The following is a 20,568-nucleotide window of genomic DNA, read 5'->3' on the forward strand; positions in this document are numbered from 1 at the left end:
TCATGCGGGGGAGAGAAGACAAGTAGAAGGAATGGCTCGAGTGAGCACATCACTGGATCGTGGAAAAGGTGTGCGTTTATTAAAAGTCAGCAGGTACAGTTTTTGTAGCTGCTGACTTTTAATAAACACATAAAAAAACAAAAACAACAAAAAAAACAAACACACACACACACACTGGAGCTCTGCTTTAAGCGCCAAGAACAATACTCTCAGGAGTCATGCAGATGGTTTTCAACTGTCTAATAAAGACCTACAAAAGAGAATCTATAAATCTGAACATTAAAGTGGTTGTAAACCCTTACAATCCACTTATTACTACAGGTAAGCCTATAATAAAGCTTACCTATAGCTACCCCGGTTATCTCCTAAACCTGCACAGTTTAGGAGATATCCCCTGTATCAGCAAGTGCCGACATCATTGGCACATGGGCACGTAAGCAACGGCTCGTTCGTGTTGTTTCTTCAGCTGACGTGCCGTTAACTGGCTCGCATGCATGCTCATTATGCCTTTGTCATACAGGTTCTTCTTTTTTTTTTTTTTTTTTTTTGTAGAGTGGGTTTACAACCACTTTAAACAATTGCAATGAAGTTTGAAACAAACTTATAATACTGCTAAAGCCACTTCTCAAAAATATTTTGTAAAATTTACACAATTAAATTAACTTTTATTCTTTACTTGAGAAGGTTAAAGTTCTAGGTCTGGCTGGCTAGGTGAAGTTGAGGGTCCAACATCTTCACCAGATTTTGTTTTCGTAGTAAGGAAACAACAGAAACTGTGGAACTCATGTGTATCCCATATAAAAAAGGGATGACATGATCTGCTTCAAGTTATTTTAGGATTTAATGTACTGCTATCCAGTGCTCATATATAATATTTCTTCTGAAGGTACAAGCACCAGAACTGTCCTGCTTGTCCTTGCTTTACTGCTCAGTCACCAACCTGCTACATGCGAGCAGCTGATATAGTGTCTGTTATTTGTTATAGACCAGTTACTTGGTTCTTGCACCAAAAAAGAGGTAAATAAAGGCAGCTCTCATCTATTGGTCCTGGCAGGTTTCTTTAACTGTAATGCCCTATACGCACGATAGGATTTTCCAACAACAAAATCCACGTTTTTTTTTCCGACGGATGTTGGCTCAAACTTGTCTTGCATACACACACAGTCACACAAATCTTGTCGGAAATTCCGAACGTCAAGAACGCTGTGACGTACAACACGTACGACGAGCCGAGAAAAATGAAGTTCAATAGCCAGTGCGGCTCTTCTGCTTGATTCCGAGCATGCGTGGAACGTGGTGCGTCGGAATTGTGTACACGTGATCGGAATTTATGACAACGAATTTTGTTGTCGGAAAATTTGAGATCAAGCTCTTAAATCTTGTGTGACGGAAATTCCGATGGAAAATGTCCGATGGAGCCTACACACGGTCGGAATTTCCGACAACAAGCTCCCATCGAACCGTCTAAAAATCCTATCGTGTGTACGGGGCATAAGAGTGAGCTACTACTTATTTATGTCACTTTAACATATACGTTTTAGCTTTTGTTTGTGTAGATAGTTTACAGCATTTTAATATAAAAGCCACATTTCTGTAAAGCGGGGTGCATATTTATAAAGCTGTGAATTTGATATTTGTTAAACATTCACTGTAGGGGAACCAATCAAGTGCCAGGTGCCATTTTAAAACGGCACAGGAATAGCAACAAGGGCTATTTGTCCCAGCACCATTTCAAAACGACACCTGGACTCTGGGGCTCCTGTGGGTCCCACTCAGCATTGTAGGTGGGAACTGCTGGCATCTGGCACAAAGCCCAGGAGCTGAGCTGACAAGATCATGGATGTCCGAACTTGCTACACAGCGCTTCATAGAAGTGCTTGTAGCAGATCACTGTAAACACAATGCTTTCATATGAAGGGGTGTCTATTTCAGGTCTCTCCTGACCAGATCCAGACCTCCCTATTAACCACTTCAGGACCAAGACTATTTTTTACACTTGTCGTTTACCATTTAAAATCATTTTTTTGCTAGAAAATTACTTAGAACCCCCAAACATTATATATTTTTTTTCCAGACACCCTAGAGCAGCGATGGCAAACCTTGGCACCCCAGATGTTTTGAAACAACATTTCCCATGGTGTTCAACTACACTGCAGAGCACATGAGCATCGTGGGAAATTTAGAGACTAAAATGGCAGTTGTTGCAATATTTTATGTCCCACCGTATTTACGCAGCGGTCTTACAAATGCATTTTCTTTTGGAAAAAAAAAAAAATACAGTTTTTTTTAATTAAAAAATAAGAAAACAGTAAAGTTAGCCCAATTGTTCTCTATACCATGAAAGATAATGTTACGCTGAGTAAATTGATACCCAACATGTCATGCTTCTAAATTGGGCCCACTCGTGGAATGGCGAAAAAATTTCGACACTTAGAAATCTCCATTGGCGCTGTTTAAAAATTTCTACAGGTTAGCAGTTTTGAGTTTTAGAGGTATTTTGCTAGAATTATTGCTCTCACTCGTGGCAACCGCAGTCGATCGCGGCAATACTTCATGTGTGATTTGAACACCGTTTACATATGTAGGCGCGACTTACGTATGCATACATTTCTGCATGCGAGCACGGAGGAGCACAGCAGGTCAAGAAAGGGTGTGGGGACGAGCGAGTGCCCCCTCCTGAACCATACCAGGCCACATGCCCTCAATATGGGGGGCCCTGCGCCCCCCACGTTCATGGTAAAGAGGGCCTCTTCCCGACAACCCTGGCCAGAGGTTGTCAGGGTCTGATCGAAATCTGGAAGCCACCTTTAACAAGGGGGCCCCCACCCTATGTGAATGAGTATGGGGTACATTGTACCCCTACCCATTCACCAAAAAAAAAAGTGTCACAAATAAAAACAGCACATAGGGTTTTTGTCAAAGTAATTTATTAAAGCAGCTCCGACATCTCTTCTTCATGACTTATATAGGCATGCGTGATGGGTGGTGATGTCACATGGCGGCTGGGCCTCCGGGTGATGTTCCCAGGTGGCCACACCCCATACCTATATAAGTAATGGCACATGGAGGACCCAACATTACAGTGGGAGAGAGTGTGGAGAGAACATTGGAAGAAGAACAGAGGGAGAAGACAGCAGAGAGGAGAATCAGCAGCGGAAGAAGACGGAGGGAGCAGAACTGGGAGGATGGAGACATCGCCGGAGGGAGAAGAAATCAGAAGGAGGAGAGACGCCAGAGCTGCTTTAATAAATTACTTTGACAAAAAACCTATGTGCTGTTTTTATTTTAGGTGACTGGGTAGAGGTACAATGTACCCCATACTCATTCACATAGGGTGGGGGGGTGGGATCTGGGGGCCTCCCCTTGTTAAAGGGGGCTTCCAGATTCCGATCAGACCCCGACAACCACCGGCCAGGGTTCTTGGGAAGAGGCCCTTGTCCCCATCAACATGGAGATAAGGTGCTACCCCAAAGCACCAACCCCCCCATGTTGAGGGCATGTGGCCTGGTATAAAGAATGTTAATTGAGGGTGAGTGGCGCTACCTTACCAGGGTACCTTATTTAATAAATAATATAATGAACCCCAAAAATAAAAGTATAAATATAATTTATATGCTTAGTGCAAGCCCTTAATCACTCAAATTCATTGGGTAGTTAATGTGAGTGTCCAGCATTAAAAAAGTGGACTGTGCTAGCGTGTCAGTCTCATAACCTACATAAAAGTGAACACTGTGTGGCTGACCATCCCAAAATGATTAATAAGTGACAACTTATAGAAATATAGTAAATAACAGTGAAGAAATATTAAATGACAGTAAAAAACGACAGTAAATTAAAACACCACAGTCTGTGCCATGGAAGGGAATCAGTTCAAGAGGGATCCCCCTTCTGAAAATCAGTGTGCGACCCACTTGCTAAATGGCGTTAATCAGGATATCTCAATCCTAAAAATTAGTGAAAAAATTGTGAAAAAATGGTGAAAAAATGGTGAAAAAATTGGGTGTGTCAGAGTCCAGCATAAAAAATAAAAACAAAAAAACCAAAACCAAAACCAAAAAACAGAACGTCTGTGGTAAGTGACTTTCGTGGAGACAGCTGTTCAAATCCAGTGACTTGCGGTGCTCCCCCTCAAAGATCCCTACTCACCAGCTCCCTGCACCCCTGCAGGGGTAGTAGGCATGTAGTACCAGACAGCGATATGATGTTTTAGGGTCCTCAGGGTCACCCGCTCCAGCTGTGAAGTATCCTTCAGTATATCCTCATATGGAAGAATCAGGGCTCCATAGTGTGATACGTTTTAAGTAATTTATTCAGCTAACATAACAGCACATAAGATAAATAAATAAAATAACTAAAATAAAATAAATAAAATCCAGGCTTCTTCTAAAAGAACCTAATGGTCACACAGCGTGTGGTCTATTTTAGTATGGAGAGAGCTCGTGCGTCTGGAACCATCAGCTAAGTGGCGTGCGCCTCAGCTGCGTTCCACACTCTCCTACATCGATGAAAAAATCACACATAAAAAATCCACAGGGGCCTGCAGAGCACTGCACCTGTGATCACTGTCAGTTTAAAAGCTGCAGGTCTTGTGAATGAACTACGAGAGCACTCATTAGTGCCCTCTCAGTTCATAGAGAACTACAAGCTGTCTGCTGAAGTGGTAGACGGGACTTGTAGTCCTGTCATTCACAGATTCCTGTGAATGAATATTGCGGCTGTGTGGGTGGAGCCCTGCACAGCCGCATTGTTTTTAAAATGTGACAATGGTTGAACCACTATATCACAAAACAAATTACAGTATAATGCATTTGTGAAATAACGCATGTATTTTTTAGTGCATTTACTACTTTTGAGATAAATGACAAGCAGGTTTTGTGCAAAAAAAGCATGGGGAGTAAAGTAGTTAAAACATGTGAACCAGCAAGATACCCCTGAAGTGAATGTCACATTAACAGCTTTATAAAGATTCCCACCAGTATTGTTTTACATCAGCACCAAGAGAAGAGAAATGAATCTAAAATTTCACAGCAATGTAAACTTTATATTATGGTTCAATCAGTTTTGAAAGTCAGAAAGCATTTCCCGCTTATGCATATTACCAGGAAGCCATTGCAATGGCAGCTATATAGAAACACAGAAGGCTGTGAACACCGGTACAGACAGATCACTGGATGTGGGTTCCTGGGCAGTGCAGAGTGCACTCTGCAGATGGGGGACCAGGGCCAGCATAAGATACACAGAAGGTGGTGATCATCATAAGGCTAGGTAGTAGAGCTGCACAATTATTCGTTGAAGAATCAGATCACGATTCTCCCCCCCCAGATCCTAAAGCATTTTCCTGATTCTATGCAGAGTTCTCTGCTCACAGCTCACAGCTGTCTAGAAAAAAAAAACAAAAAAAAAAAACAAAAAAAAAAACAGGCAGCCTGCTAAGTTGGACAACATCGCTTAGATGGAGATCAGGAGAAACATTGTGACACTTTGTCCTGTTTTAGATCAAAGGAATGAACTTCTGGCTGTAAATTAGGGAAGTTTAACCAGACACCTGTTGTTTACAAGTTAAAAATCTGTATTTTTGCTAGAACCCCCAAACATTATATATATATATATAATTTAGCAGAGACCCTACAAAATAAAATGGCGGTTGTTGCAATATTTTATGTCACACTGTATTTGCGCAGCTGTCTTTCAAACGCAATTTTTTTGGGAAAAAAAACACACTTTAACAAATTAATAAAAAACTAAACAGTAAAGTTAAGCCAATTTTTTTGTAGAATGTGAAAGATGATGTTACGCCGTGAGAATTGCGATCTTTATTCTAAGCAAAAAAATTGTGGTTCTCATTTCAGCCAGAATCGTGCAGCTCTAGTGGGTAGTGGAACATGGATGTGGTTTGCATATTCTATGCAACCAAGTTCCATTCAAGTGGCTTCAAAGTAGTAGTGGAACCTTTTCCAAAATTGTGCCATGTGGAGTCGCACCGATGAACAGACACCACTGAAAACAATGCGATTTCCATTGTCATGCGATTCAAATCGCATCTGAAATCCCACTAGTGTGAATGGTGCCTAAGTGACAGCTCACTACATGGGTCACTAGGCAGGGTATGTACACCCTGCAAATCGGGGACCAGTGTCAAAAGTAGGTACACAACAGGCTGTGATCAGCAGTACCATTAGATCACCAAGTGTGGGTCTCTGGGCAGGTAATGTGCACCATGCTGATGGGAGACAGCTATACAAAGAAGGCTGGGATCACTATTACAGTCAGATCACTGGATGAAGGTCTCTGGGCAGGTAATGTGCACCCTGCAGACAGCACAGCAGACTAGGGTCAGCAGTAGGTACACAGGAAGCTGTGATCACTGGTATGGGTCTTTGGGCAGTACAATGTGTTGATGGAAAGACCAGTATAGGTAGATAGTACATACCAATACTAAGAAGGCTGGGGTCACCATGACAGTCAGATCACTGGGTGTGGGTCTCTGGGCAGGAGATGTTTTCCCTGCAAATAGGGGACTAAGGTCAGAAGTAGATACACAGAAGGCTGTGATCAGTGGCACACAGAGATCACTGGCATGGGTCTCTGAGCAGGTAATGTGCACCCTGCAGATGGGGGGACTAGAGTCATCAGAAGATACACAAAGAGCTGTAATCAGCAGTACAGTCAGATCACTGGGTGTGGGCCTCTGGACAGGTGATGTGCACCCTGCAATTGGGAGACCGGTATAAGAAGATGGTGCCCAGCTATACAATAGAGGCTGAGATCTGGTATTTGCACCCTGTAGATGGAGGATCAGGATGATCAGAAGGTACACAGACAGCTGACATCAAAATGTCAGCCAGATCACTGGGTGTGGGTCTCTGGACAGGTGATGTGCACCCTGCAGTTGGGAGACCAGTATAAGAAGATGGTGCACAGCAATAAAGGCTGAGATCTGGTCTATGGACAGGTCATTTGCATCCTACAGATTGGGGACCAGGGTGATCAGAAGGCTGGGATCACAATGCCAGGCAGATCAGTGGGTGTGGGTCTCTGGACAGGTGATGTGCCCCTTGTAGATGGGTGATCAGTATAAGAAGATGGTACACAGCTATACAATAAAGGCTGAGATCTGATCTCTGGGCATGTAGTGTGCCCCCTGTAGATGAGGGATCTGAAGGTACACAGAAATCCTTGATTAGCAGAAAGTCAAGTTGCTGGGTGTAGGTGTGTGGGGAGTGTATTGTGCATCCTTATGATGGGGGACCAATGTCAGCACGAGGGTGACAGGTCGCACTGAGTCATTGTTAGAGTGTGTGCTCTGTGGCCCAGGTGACCAGGCTCTCACCAGGATCCTCTTGAAGAGGTTGTTCTCCTTTGGGGGGAGGGTGACACCCGGCATGATGTCTCCGTGTTCTGCCCGCCCCTCGCGGGGGTCCCGAGGAAGAAGCCACCTTTCTCGGAGGCCGCACTACAAGATGGGGACTGCGCCTGCGCACACAACTCCTCGCGTCTTCTGTGAGAACGCACAATGATGACGTCATTTTCGCTTCCTGACCCCCGGGTGGCTGTAGAACGGTGTCTATGGGGAGTGGTAGGGTCATGTGATGTGTGAGAGTTATTCAGTCCTGATAGTTTTAGTGCAGTGAGGCCTGTTCTTTGAAATGCAGCCATGTGACATGTACGGGGAAGTTTGGTATTCATCGCTTTCCGTAGCCTGGGAGTGTGTCCCTGTGCATCCTGGGAGTTGTAGTCTGTATGTCCTGACCTTAGACTTTGCTGGTTGTAAGGTGAGTGCTGTGAGAACAGACAGGGGTCTGACATACATGAGACTCTGAGCTCTCTCTACATTGAATTATGACTCAGAGGGCAATGGCTGTACACTGACCACCATACTTGGTCTAGGGGACACAAAGCACAGCACCCATGTGCTAAGGCTCTGATGGAAGCTGTTTTTTTTTTTTTGCATACAAGTTGTGGGGAAGTGAAAAGCCGCAGGCCTCTTCTGTGATATATAAGGCCCCATTCACAATATGACACCAGGTGTTGCACATATGTGTGTGGTCACATTACGTGAATAGAGAAGCCCATTGATTTCACTAGGATTCTGTCCTACATCCCACAAACATGGCACTTCATTGTTGTGCTTTGTACACTTTTTAATCTTACCTCACTTAACGATAAAAAGCACTGCAAGTGTGACGCAGGTTTGTGCGTTTCATGACTTTCTGTGATTTTTACACAACTTCATGTCCTGATTATAGAGTGAATGTAGCTGAAGTCAGGGAATCCCTTTATGTACAAGAGTTTGCTTAGGGACTCGTTCCCTTTAAACCTTTTTAAAGGGGAGAAGCATGGAGGATACCATTGATGACTTCTCCATCTGAAAATGCTGATTGTCGTAGTTTTCATGCAAACCCCGTAACCTGCATACATTATTATTACTATTATGCACGATTTATAGAACTCCATCACTTTGCACAGTACTTTACAAAAGGAAGGCAGTTACAATACAATTGATCACGATGAATCAGCCCCCCAAAAGCTGATATTGAGTCACTAGCCTGAAACAAGTATGTGGTTGAGGATTTGTGATTGGGAGAGAGAATTAAGCCCCGTACACACGATCCGAAAATCGTACGGAAAATGCCGCATTTGAATCTATCATACGATAATCTGATCGTTAGTACAGAGCTTTCCAGAGCCGATCAGGACAGTTCATTCGATATTATTCTATCGGACATGCACAGAGATTTTTTTCATACGATGCCAGATCCTACGATTTTCGTTTAATCAGTACAGCTATCGTTCGAAAATGCAATATAAATGCATTACAACACATGACATCGCTTCCGAATTTTTAATCTGTCGTACGGGAATTTTCGTGACTTTAGTAAACTCATCAGATTCGACGTGAGATTAGCATGCAAAAAAAAAAAACGGATGATCATTCGTCTGATAATCGGATCATGTGTACGGGGCATAAATATTTCCTGGCCCTACCTCAGTCAGCACAGGACCCCCTAGGGGGTTATTTACTAAAGAAAAATCCACTGTGCACTGCAAGTGCAGTCACTGTAGATCTGAGGGGGACATGCAAGGAAAATTAAAAATCAGCATTTTAGCTTGTACATGATTGGATGATAAAATCATCAGAGATTCCCCTCGTTTCAGATCTACAGCGACTGCACTTCCAAGTGCAGTGTGGATTTGCCTTTAGTAAATCAACACCATTTAGGGTTGCCACCTCATCCCTTTAAACCCGAACACATAATAATTACACAGGTTCTGTGGCTGATTAAAGTGGTAATTAAACTCACTTGGTGCCTTAGCTGCATTAAACTAGCCTCAGAACCTGTGTAATTCAGATGTGTTCGGGGATGAGGTAGCAACTCTACCCACTGTGTGCTGAAGTGAGGATAGGCTAGGAAAGGAAAACTGTGGTAAGTATCTTATAAGACTTTTCAGTTTTCCTGGCCCTACCTCACATCAGCGCACAACGAGTCCTGTGCTGATTTGAGGATAGGCCAGGAAAGGAAAATAACGGTAAGTATCTGATAACCATTTTCTGTTTTTTAGAATGATGTCAGCAGTGGCTGTAATTTTCTCATAACAGTGACAGGTCATGTTAAAGGGACCCTGTCAGTCTCTAATCCTGTCTGAAGTCCCTTGCAGGAGATAAGCTATTATACTCACCTTTCTGTCATCCTACACATCCTACTTTCCATCTATTCCAACACTGTAAGATCTGTTTCGCACGGGGCAGATCCATTTGATGGATTCTGCTTGCTCGGCAGGGATCAATCTGCTGATCCGGCGGATGACAGGTCCGTCTCCACTCACTGTGCGGAGACGGACCTGTCAGAGCACCACTCTCCTCTATGGGGAGATCGGATGAAAATGGACTGCCTGTCTGTTTTTATCTGATCCCATCCAATCTGCCGATGGATGGAAAATAGGGCCACCATCAGTCTGCATTTGGTGGATGTCAGCGGACATGTCACTGCTGACACCCGCTGCCCCATAGGGGTGAATGGAGTGTTCGATCAGGTCCACCTGAAAAACTGAGAGGCGGACCTGATCGGAAAGACCGTGTTAAAGGGGCCTTAGGCTTCGTGCGGTTGGGGAATGGCAAAAATTTGCGATTGTGATGCATTTTTGCCAGCCACCAACCACCCTCCCCCTTAAGTTGCAATAGGCAACAGACTGGGGTGTTTACATGCCGCAGTGCTTTGCTCTGCGCCCACTGCAAAGTTCACCCGACTTGTGGCAGATGGACAGCTTGCTAGACACTACACTTTTAAGTAATGGAGAAGGGCCACAAACGTGTGCAAGATGTTAAAAAGATTTGGAGATCACATTTGTTTTTAAATGCTAGAATTAAAATAAAAAAGTTGGATGCTTTAAAAATGCAGTCTGATTTTTTTTTTTTTCCCCCACAGTATAGCACATATATGATAATGTGCTCCTTTTGAAAAGGTTACTTTCTGTATAACCCTACTTTTTTTTTTTTTTGCATTGCAAAACGTGGAGTAATGCGCACAGTGTGAATGAACCTTTAGCCTAGGTTCACACTGATGTGGTGTAATTTAAACCTGTTTTGTAGTCCGATTTCAAGGAACCGCTGCGGTGTGAGTTGATGCAATTCTGATCCCTTTTTCATGTGATTTGGATACAGCAACTTTCCCCCCTCACCTTCCAGGACAGCTACTTGAGAGATGATCGGCTCCGCCCTCTACAGGAAACGCAAATCAGATTTAAAAGGCCCTCCCTTTCCTCTGACCCTCAGTTGTTTTGTGTTTCCAGCCCCTCCAGGAGCACCGACACGTTTGTTCTTTTCTTATGGTCTGGTAACTGTGGTTGGTGGACCCCCCTTCTCTGGTTTCATCCAGGACTAGTTGTGGCCAAGTCCTGGATGATGGTCTGTACCAGAAGGGTTTCCTATTTCTAAGGGTTACTTGCCTTTGTAAAATGGTGGCAACTCCCTTCCTTTCCCCATCGCTGCTGTGTGGAACTGTGTCCTCCTAATTGCTTCATTCCGGTGTACCGAGATGGCGTCAGGAGGACTTCCGGTGATGCAGCAAGATGGCGCCGGAACCAGAAGTCACATGACGCACTTCCGGACGCCGAGGAGCATGGTGTGGAGACACTGAGGACATGCTGCAGGGGAATGGCCTGCTAAAAACGCCATTCTAGGCACAGTTTTTGCGGTACAGCAGCAGTCTTCTCTGCGACCGTTCTCCGCTTGCTTCATGGAGCCTGAGGACAGGTCTGAGGATGGAACGTCCGCTCGTATTGAACCAGCGGCAGCATCCAAGTCCCATACTGCCCCCAAGGTAAGCCCTGGTCTGTGGATAGCTACAGCAAGGGACTTCTTTTGTATGGATCCTTTTTATTCATGGCCTTGTTTCTGCTCTCTTCTAGGCCAAACCGGTGAAGAAGAAATGTGGGAACTGTAGAGCCAGGCTCTCTGATAGTTATAAAAAGCTGTTTTGTGTGGATTGTATCCCACCCAGAGCTAGTTCAGAGTCTTCCTTCTTTAGGGAGTTAATGACTTCTATGAAGGAGTTAGTGGATTCTTTTCGGTCACTGAATGACAGGGTTACTAGTTTAGGCCCTCCCTCTTCTAGACCCATAGCTCAAGATCCTTCAACCTCTGCCAAGTCCCTTCCCTTATTAGTATCTGAGACTATTAGTTCACGCAATACCTCTGATCTGGAGGAGGGTGAGAATTCAGTCTCTTCATCTGATGAAAAGTCTGCATCAGAGGAGGATACAGGTAGCTCATCCAAGTATCTCTTCCAGTTGAGGATATTGATGAACTATTAAAAGCAATTTATACCTCAGAGCAGATTGAGATGCCACAGCATGCTCAATCTGTACAGGATAAAATGTATAGGGGCCTTCAGGGACGGAAATCTAGAACCTTTCCGGTACATCAGTCTCTTAGAGACGTGATTCTATCTGAATGGAAAGAACCTGAAAAAGGTTGTTCCAATCCAGAGGACACAAACGATTTCCTTTTCAGCCTGACTTTGAGGAGGTTTTCTTTAAGTGTCCTAGATTAGATGCCCCTATGTCGCAGGTGTCCAAAAGATCAGATCTTTCTTTTGAGGATTCTGGGTTCCTTAAAGATCAAATGGATAGGAAGGCCGACTCATTGCTGCATAGGGCCTGGGATGCTTCAGCTTTTTCTTTAGGCCCAGCGGTTGCATCTACCTGTGTGGCTAGAAATTTAGACGTATGGGTTCAGCGTCTAGATGATCTTCTGGCATCTGACACCCCCAAGGAAGAGATTAGAGAGTCCCTCCCACTCATTGCCAAGTCAGTCGCCTTCTTAGCTGATGCAGCAGCAGAGTCAGTGAAATCCGCAGCTAGGGCTTCTGCTCTCATTAATTCAGCTAGGCGAGCTATCTGGTTTAAATCTTGGGAAGGTGACCTTATCTCCAAAAATAAGCTCTGTGGCATGCCTTTCGAAGGCAAACTGTTGTTTGGTTCTTCCTTAGAAGAAGTCTTATCTCACTCCTCTGAGAAAGGTAGTCAATTCCCTTCTTCCCAAAGGAATAAGCCCCAGAATAAGAGGCCTTTTCGTGGCTTCCAAAACAAGGCTAATTTTAAAGCCAACAGGCAACGGGCTAAAAAGAAATGGTCCTTTAACAAAGACAAACTCAAAGGAGGAACTCCCTTTGCTCCTTCAGGCCCTTCCGAGAATACCCAGTGACGCCAGGTTAGGGGTAGGGGGAAGATTGTGCCATTTCATCAAGGAATGGGCAGAGATTTCCACCAATTCCTTCATCCTTCAAACTCTGGTAAAGAGTTACAGATTGGAGTTCAAAAATCTCCCCCCCCCCCCCCCCAGAGGTTTTTTCTTACCCACCTGCCGAGAGACGGCAAGCCATGTTAAATTTGATCTCTGTGTGGGAAACAGAGGGAGTTATTCTCCTGTCCCAGAAGATCAGAAGTTCCAGGGATTTTATTCACACGTCTTTCTGGTCAAGAAAGCTTCCGGCGGCTTTCCTATGGTCATAAATTTAAGCGTCCTGAACCTATACATAGTTTACAGACGTTTCCGTTTGGAGAACATTTATTCAGTAAGAAATCTGTTGTTACCAGAGGTCTTCATGGTGACCCTGGACCTTCAGGACGCTTGTCTTCATGTACCAATCTGCCAGAGCCACCGAAGGTTCCTCAGATTTGCAGTGCTCGTGGGAAACGAGCCGTCTCATTGGCAGTTCAATGCCCTTCCTTTTGGTCTCTCGGCAGCACCGAGGATTTTCACAAAAATCATGGCCGAAGTCATGGCCTTTTTTCGGATTCAAGGTATCAATCGTCCCATATCTAGACGATTTTTTTGATTGTTTTTTTTTTTTTTTTCTCAGGGCAAGGAGTCCCTTATTCAAGACCTACAGTTGGTTTTGCGGACCTTTCAAAAATTAGGGTGGAAAGTCAACCAACAGAAGTCTTGCCTAGTACCCTCACAAAGCATACTTTTTCTGGGTTATCTAATAGACTCTGTTGCCCTAAAGTTTTTTCTTCCCGAAGAGAAAATTGTGAAAATTCTTCTCTCTGTGCAGACCTTCAAACTGCTCCCTCAGACCTCCCTTCGGCGTATCATGCAGTTGCTGGGCCTAATGACTGTAGCCATTCCAGGGGTACCTTGGGCTCAATTGCATTCCAGACCCCCTCAGGCTTTTCTTTTGCTCCATTGTGATCGCAGGAAAAATTCTCTGGATCAGCTGGTAAAACTACCAGAAGGGAATTTTCTAGATCTCGCCTGGTGGGAGCAGCGAGAACATCTGCAGAGGGGGAAGGATTGGGCACAACGTTGCCCGATCAAGATTACCACAGACGCCAGTCTGTGGGGTTGGGGTGCTCACTCACAGGGTTGGCAGGCTCAAGGAGCCTGGTTGCCCAGAGGAAGCAGGTCGCTCCTTGAATTTCAGAGAACTTCTGGCTGTGAGGAAAGCACTTATGTCTCTGGGAGAGAGGGTCTATTCAAAGGACCTTTTTAATATTTTCAGACAATGCCACAACAGTGGCGTACTTGAACAAGCAAGGGGGCACTCGCTCGGAATCACTTCTGTCATTAACGCAGTAGATTCTGTCCTGGGCAGAGATCTGTGTCTCTTCAGTAAGGGCAGTTCACATCAAGGGGTCAGAAAATGTGCTGGCGGATTTTCTGAGCAGAGTGAGCATCAGTTCCAGCGGTTGGGAACTACATCAAGGCACGTTCCAGGAGGTGGTGCTAAGATGGGGTCTCCCCACAGTGGATCTTTTTGCCTCCAGTCTCAACAAGAAACTACCGGCGTTCTTCTCTCTGGAGAGAGAAACAGAGTCCTTGGGGACGGATGCACTGTCCTTCCCTTGGGACTTCAGCTTGGCCTATGCCTTCCCTCCTTTTTCCCCTTTTGCCCCTAGTGGTTCGGAAAATTATTCAGGACAGAGCAGAAGTCGTTCTGATTGCCCCCTGGTGGCCCAGGAGGAGTTGGTTCTCCTCTCTGAAGGCCCTATCTGTGTATCCTCCCTGGCCCCTTCCAGTTCGAAAGGATCTACTCCATCAGGGACCGGTATTGCATCCAAACCCTCAGACCTTCCATTTGACGGCCTGGAGGCTGAGCGGCGCATCCTACAGTTAAATGGATGTTCAGAGAGGGTTATTCATACTGTCCTGGACAGCCGTAAATTGGTCACAAGAAGAATCTATGGGAAAGTTTGGAAAACTTTTATTTCCTGGCAAAGGAAATCTGGTTTAGATTCTTTTTCCACTCCCTGCATTTTAGATTTTCTGCAGGAGGGAGTGAAAAAGGGTCTATCTGTCAACACCCTTAGGGTTCAGGTTGCTGCCCTATCTTTATTTTCAGAGAGAAGACTAGCGGTAGATCCCTTAGTCAGGAGGTTCCTTTTAGCCAGATCTAGGCATACTCCCAGGATCCTCAAACATGTTCCTCCCTGGGATCTGTCGTTGGTATTAAATGCACTAACAAGGGCTCCTTTTGAGCCTTTGCATGAGGCTTCCCTGGAAATGATTTCTTTGAAATTGTCCTTCCTTTTGGCTATTACGCCAGGGCGAAGGATTCCGGATCTAGAGTCTCTTTCCTGTAAAGATCCCTTCCTGAGGATTTTAGAGAACAGAGTGGTGATTAAAACCGATCCACTCTATTTACCCAAAGTTTCTTCCAGCTTTCATAGGTCCCAGGAGGTAGTTCTCCCTAGTTTCTGCACCTCTCCCAAAAATGCGGAAGAGGAAAGGTTTGGTCTTTTAGACGTTAAGAGGTGTCTTCTACTTTATCTAGAAAAGACCAGTGGGTTTAGGAGTTCCTCCCAACTGTTTTGTTCAGTGGCCCCAAGAAGGGGTCCAATGCATCTAAAAGTTCTATTGCTAGGTGGATTAGGGGAGCTATCTGTGAGGCATATAAAGCGTCAGGTCGCACCCCTCCTTCTAGAATTAGGGCCCGTTCAAAGAGATCCATGGCCACATCATGGGCAGAAAGAGCGGGAGCTTCATGGGAAGATATCTCTAAAGCTGCCGTCTGGTCCTCCTCTCATGCATTTGTCAAGCATTATAGAGTTCAGATGCTTTCCAGCCAGGACCTTTCCTTTGGTAGGAAAGTGCTTCAGGCTGTCGTCCCTCCCTAAGGTATAATATCTTGCTTATCCTCTCAAGTAGCTGTCCTGGAAGGTGAGGGGGGAAAACCCCCGTTAGACTTACCGGTAACGGTATTTCCAGGAACCTTCCAGGACAGCGTCTATATTCCCACCCTATTCTATTTTTTCACTGGTCAACCATGTTTTCCTGATGGTGGTGTGTTTTATGTTTTCAATTTTTTTCCTCTGCCAAGTGCACCTTCGGTGGAGGTTACTTGATCTTCTAAACAACTGAGGGTCAGAGGAAAGGGAGGGGCCTTTTAAATTCCATCTGATTTGTGTTTCCTGTAGAGGGCGGAGCCGATCATCTCTCAAGTAGCTGTCCTGGAAGGTTCCTGGAAATACCATTACCGGTAAGTCTAACGGGGGTTTTTTATGTCCTGTGGGGTCTCTCTGCAAACAGTACTAGAAAACGTGCAGAAATTGTGTTACTTTAGGACAGATAAGCGATTTGCCTGCAGTTTTTATTCAAGTCTATGGAGCTCAAAATCACACAGCACTTCACTAAACTTGCACAGGACCCTTTTTCAAATCACATCAGAATCGCACTGCATATATGTAAACAGCCTTTTCAGAAACTCATGTTTTTTCATTTGTCATGCGATTCCATGGGTTCTGGAACGCATTCAAAATCACATCAGTGCGAACCAGGGTTTAAAATTGGCCTTTAAATCTGGCTATATTTTTATAAAAAATAGAATTCTCACTTAATCAGAATGCTATTTTACTGGCAATAATTATCATACAATGGCTTAAAGTGTTACTAAACCCAGGAGCCTGCATTCACTTTATATGGGTCTCCCACACTACACAGAATATGGAAATGCAATTGTTTTAGTAAATATTAACTGCTAAATACCTTTTTTCATCAGCAGTATAAAGCAGTCTTGTGACTTCTATCAGTGTCTGGTTAAAGCTGGTAGGAGGAGTTTTCATTTTCCTCTAAATGTCCTATGAGGCTGCATGACTCTTGATCCTCTGTTTGGACAGTGCTGATTGGCCCTGTGCTGATCACATGCACTCTCCCGGAAAAAAAAGAAAACTCTAGCAATACACATCAAACCGCACATGCAAAGTGCCCCAAGGCTCTGTACTAACAGCAGATGGATTGAAGACAGTAAAAGAAGGGGAGGATCGGAGAAGACAGGATCACACAGCCTTTTTACAAAATGCAGAGGATTAACCCCTTAGATTCCACAGTGACTATAATAAGCATGCTCTACTGCATTTACAGACTGATTTTACTGTTGTGGGTTTAGTAACACTTTAAATACATTGAGTCACTGACTAAATACACCTATGCAGATCAGGATTTCTACCTTTACCCAAAGTTTGCATTATACCTGTCTAGGGTCTCTTACTCAGTAAGTATTAGAACTAGAACCAGCTAGGCAAATATTTTAGAAGGCTGTCAGCAATTGCAGCCTATGTTATTCTCTTAGTACAGGCTTTGTTTAACTGTAGTTCTGTTTATTTAATAGCTACTTAAAATATATAATATTTAACATCTATGAATTTCTGTCAGCAGGAATACGGGATGTCACAATGAAACGTCTTCTGGGTATTGCATTGTGGAGGAGTTGTACTCAATGTTTTCATCTGTCTGCCTTTGAGGAGCCATCTCGCAGACTATGTACAAAGTTTTTTATAAAGCAACGTCTTGGATCACATTTACAAAATAGAAGTCCTTATGGTGTGGTCGTTCATGGGTTTCAGCCAAGAAGAAGCTGTTCTCATGGCATTGGAGCTCTCTGGCAAAATGATAACTTGCAGAATTACTTGCAGTCCTTAGTCAAGGAGCATGGACGAATAGGGGAAATGTTAAACCATACATTAAAAGAAGAGGAACGCAAAGCTCTAAATGTTCAGCATGCTGAACTGTCTCCGATTTGCTCTTTGCTGTGCCAAATACAAGAGTCAGAAGTAGAAGGCAAAGAGTTGGAGGCCATGTGTGCTGGTAGGTAATGGACAAGCTTCCTCTAAACCCAGACTTAAACCTTGACCGTGTTAACATCTTCAGGCCTGTGATCTGCATCTTGTCTTACTGTAGATTGCTGGATAAGCCCATGTGTATTTGTTGCTGCTTTAATTTTCCTGCCAGAAAGACTTGCCTTGTGTACATAGTGGCTGTTCTATTTAGTCCTTTTTGTCTTCTTTCTTTCCACCACCACTTTTACTTCCTTGTGGCATCATACCACTTACTCTTTGGACATTTGATAAAGGCTTCTAAACAATATCAGGTGTTTTGGCATACAACAGGTCCTATACAGTTTTTGACGTCCTTGTTAACAGCATAGTACCACACTGTACTCCCGTACTTGGACAACAAAAAAAACATTAAACAATAGAAAGTAAGTATTAAAGCGGCGTTCCACCCAAAAGGGGTAGCTCCTCTTATTGGCCCCCCTCCTCCTTCCCCTACTGCTGGGCCATTCGCACTTCGTGCATGCACAGTGGGGAACTGGCTGTGAAGCCGCAAGGATTCATTGTTGGTTTCCCTTACTCAAGATGGTGGCGACAGCACCCAAGAGCCAATTGAAAAATCAGCTTGAGTGAAGACACCGCTGGATTCGTGGACAGGTAAGTGTCCCAATATTAAGTCAGCAGCTACAGTAATTGTAGCTGCTGACTTTTACTTTTTTTTTTCCTTTTTCCAAAGGAACCTGAAGCTCCTCTTTAAGGACTTTTCCTTAATGATTTGTTAAGCCCTGTTTTGACCCCAACATTTTAGGCTTTTGTGAATTAAAGTGATACTAAACACACCCTGTTTAATTTACATTATCCCTTCTCTTTCGGTTTGTGGATGATGGTACTGTAATTATTTTCATTAAAAAAACATCTAAGTACCTTTTTTCCTAATCAATATACAGTTGTCACAGGACCAGATCTTTCCCAGCCTGTCTACAGGGAAACAGTGGCAGGAGGAGCTTCTAGTCCTCTTCTGCTTGTCACATGTTCAAAAAAAAAAAAAAAAAATGCATTTGGAATACAGAGTAGAAATAATTTTTAAATAGTTTTTTATATATATATATTTGAAATCTAATCTTTATTTTATTTTTTTCTGCAAAAACATGGTTTGGATGGATTTCTGCCAGTTTCGGGCAGTGTCACACCCAGCCTGTGTCTTAGAATAAGAGGGAGGGGAAGCCACCATCAATATAAATGTAATATCCTGCCCCCTTTGTGTTTAGCTGGTTAGTGGGCATGGAGGGAGAGGGAGGGAGTGGGGTGTCCTTTACCACTGTGTATATACCCACATGTGTGTCTCTATAGTCACATGAGCTGCCCAGATGTAAGAGGAAATGTTCAGGATAGAACTACACTGAAAACTGAGCATGTGCAGAGCTGCCAACACTGCTAAATCCCTAGCTGCATTTATTGATAGTTTTTAAAGCGGAGATCCACTCGTTTGTAAGTTTTTATTAAAAGTCAGCAGCTACAAAAAGTGTAGCTGCTGGCCTTTAATAAACAGACACTCACCTGTCCCACAGTCCAGCGATGCGGCCTCCCGAAGCCTCGGTCCTCTCTGCGGCGCCGGCATTGTAAGTGTGGGCACCCGACTGTGACACCTAGCGGCCTCACAGCCGGGTGCACACTGCGCATGCGTGAGTCGTGCTGCGCTCTCTTAGTGGCCCGGCAATCTTCTGGGACCTGTAATGTGTCCCAGAAGATTGCAGAGAGGGAGGGGGAGAGGAGTCTTCTTGGCGGCAAGGCAGTGAGGGGAGAAAGTGGGAGCTGGATATCTGTCAAAACTAGGTACCCGCTCCAGACCCCCCCCCCCCCCCCCACCTCCAAAAAAAAAATTACATGTGTCATGTAAGGGGGTGAGGAGTGCTTAAAGCAGAAGTTCCACTTTTGGGTGGAACTCCGCTTTAATGATGTGAGTTTAGTGACACTTTAACTGCTTGGCCCCTTTTGCTTTTAAGAAGTAGAGTGAAATAAAAATTTTCGTTTTGGGCTTCTTCATTTTCATTGTTAAGTGGTTCTTAAAGTGATTGTAAACCTCGGATACAGTCAGGTCCATAAATATTGGGGCATCGACACAATTCTAATCTTTATGGATTTCAAATGAAACAAACAAGATGTGCTTTAACTGCAGACTTTCAGCTTTAATTTGGGGGTATTTACATCCAAATCAGGTGAACGGTGTAGGAATTACAACAGTTTGTATATGTGCCTCCCACTTTTTAAGGGACCAAAAGTAATGAGACAGATTAACAATCATCCATCAAACTTTCACTTTTTAATACTTGGTTGCAAATCCTTTGCAGTCAATTACAGCCCTGAAGTCTGGAATGCATAGACAACCCCAGACGCTGGGTTTCATCCCTGGTGATGCTCTGCCAGTCTCTGACAAGTTTTCCTGACCCCAAGAGAAAAAAGGTGACGGGAGGAACCTTCAGCTGATTGACAGCCTCAGCTCTGTTCCTGTGTGCTTTGTGAAGGGGGAGGGGGGGGTGTCTCTTCCCTACAATCAGCTCTCAGAGCTCTCCTCACTGAGCACTATAAAGTGTGACTTCAGCTCTGCCCCTTTTTTTTTTTTTTTCTAAATTCTGACAAGGCTATAAATGTATCACTTTGACCTGATGTTGAGAAGACTGCAGATAAACAGGTACAACCTATGCAGGAGGCCCGGTTTCATTGTGTATCTTGTGAGGATAGTCCCATTCACTGGGTATATGTAAGGGTTTACAACCATGTTTAGTGAATAAGCATTTAAGAAGCTCTCATTATTAAAGTGTATCTGGACCCAAGAAAATGTGGCAGACTTCATTAGTTTAGTTTGATTATTTTTTTCCTTAATTTTTCACCTGGTGATTCTTCCAATAAAAGTTTCTGTCCTAGAATAACAATGCTTACACCATGCTTTATCTATTGAAGAAAAGTGTTGGTTACAGAAGCCCCCCACACACACTCTCTCCTGTTCTGTGGTCCTTATGG

The 20,568-nt window shown here is 44.1% G+C and overlaps 2 protein-coding genes across 6 annotated transcripts in view; one reads left to right on the forward strand and one right to left on the reverse strand.

Moving 5' to 3' along the window:
* NAA16 (N-alpha-acetyltransferase 16, NatA auxiliary subunit) overlaps positions 1 to 7,509 on the reverse strand; it is a 69,685-nt gene extending 62,176 nt beyond the window's left edge. The window contains exon 1 of the mRNA XM_073614211.1: positions 7,331 to 7,509. Within this exon, the coding sequence (XP_073470312.1) occupies positions 7,331 to 7,384 (54 nt within the window). The 5' untranslated portion in view covers positions 7,385 to 7,509. The remainder of the gene's footprint in view (positions 1 to 7,330) is intronic.
* A 1-nt stretch (position 7,510) lies between these two features.
* The window catches only part of MTRF1 (mitochondrial translation release factor 1), a 45,090-nt gene continuing 32,032 nt past the window's right edge, over positions 7,511 to 20,568 (forward strand). Inside the window, exons 1-3 of one of the 5 annotated variants that reach the window (XM_073614215.1) lie at positions 7,512 to 7,772; positions 15,919 to 15,980; positions 17,153 to 17,584. In XM_073614215.1, coding sequence (XP_073470316.1) covers positions 17,173 to 17,584 — 412 coding nt within the window. In that variant the 5' untranslated portion in view covers positions 7,512 to 7,772; positions 15,919 to 15,980; positions 17,153 to 17,172. Of the gene's footprint in view, positions 7,773 to 15,918; positions 15,981 to 17,152; positions 17,585 to 20,568 lie in introns of all 5 variants that reach the window. The other 4 variants (XM_073614217.1, XM_073614214.1, XM_073614216.1 and 1 more) reach the window with 4 other exon arrangements.

Source organism: Aquarana catesbeiana, linkage group LG02, assembly GCF_042186555.1.
Source record: "Aquarana catesbeiana isolate 2022-GZ linkage group LG02, ASM4218655v1, whole genome shotgun sequence".
In the NCBI taxonomy this organism is placed as follows: Eukaryota; Metazoa; Chordata; class Amphibia; order Anura; family Ranidae; genus Aquarana; species Aquarana catesbeiana.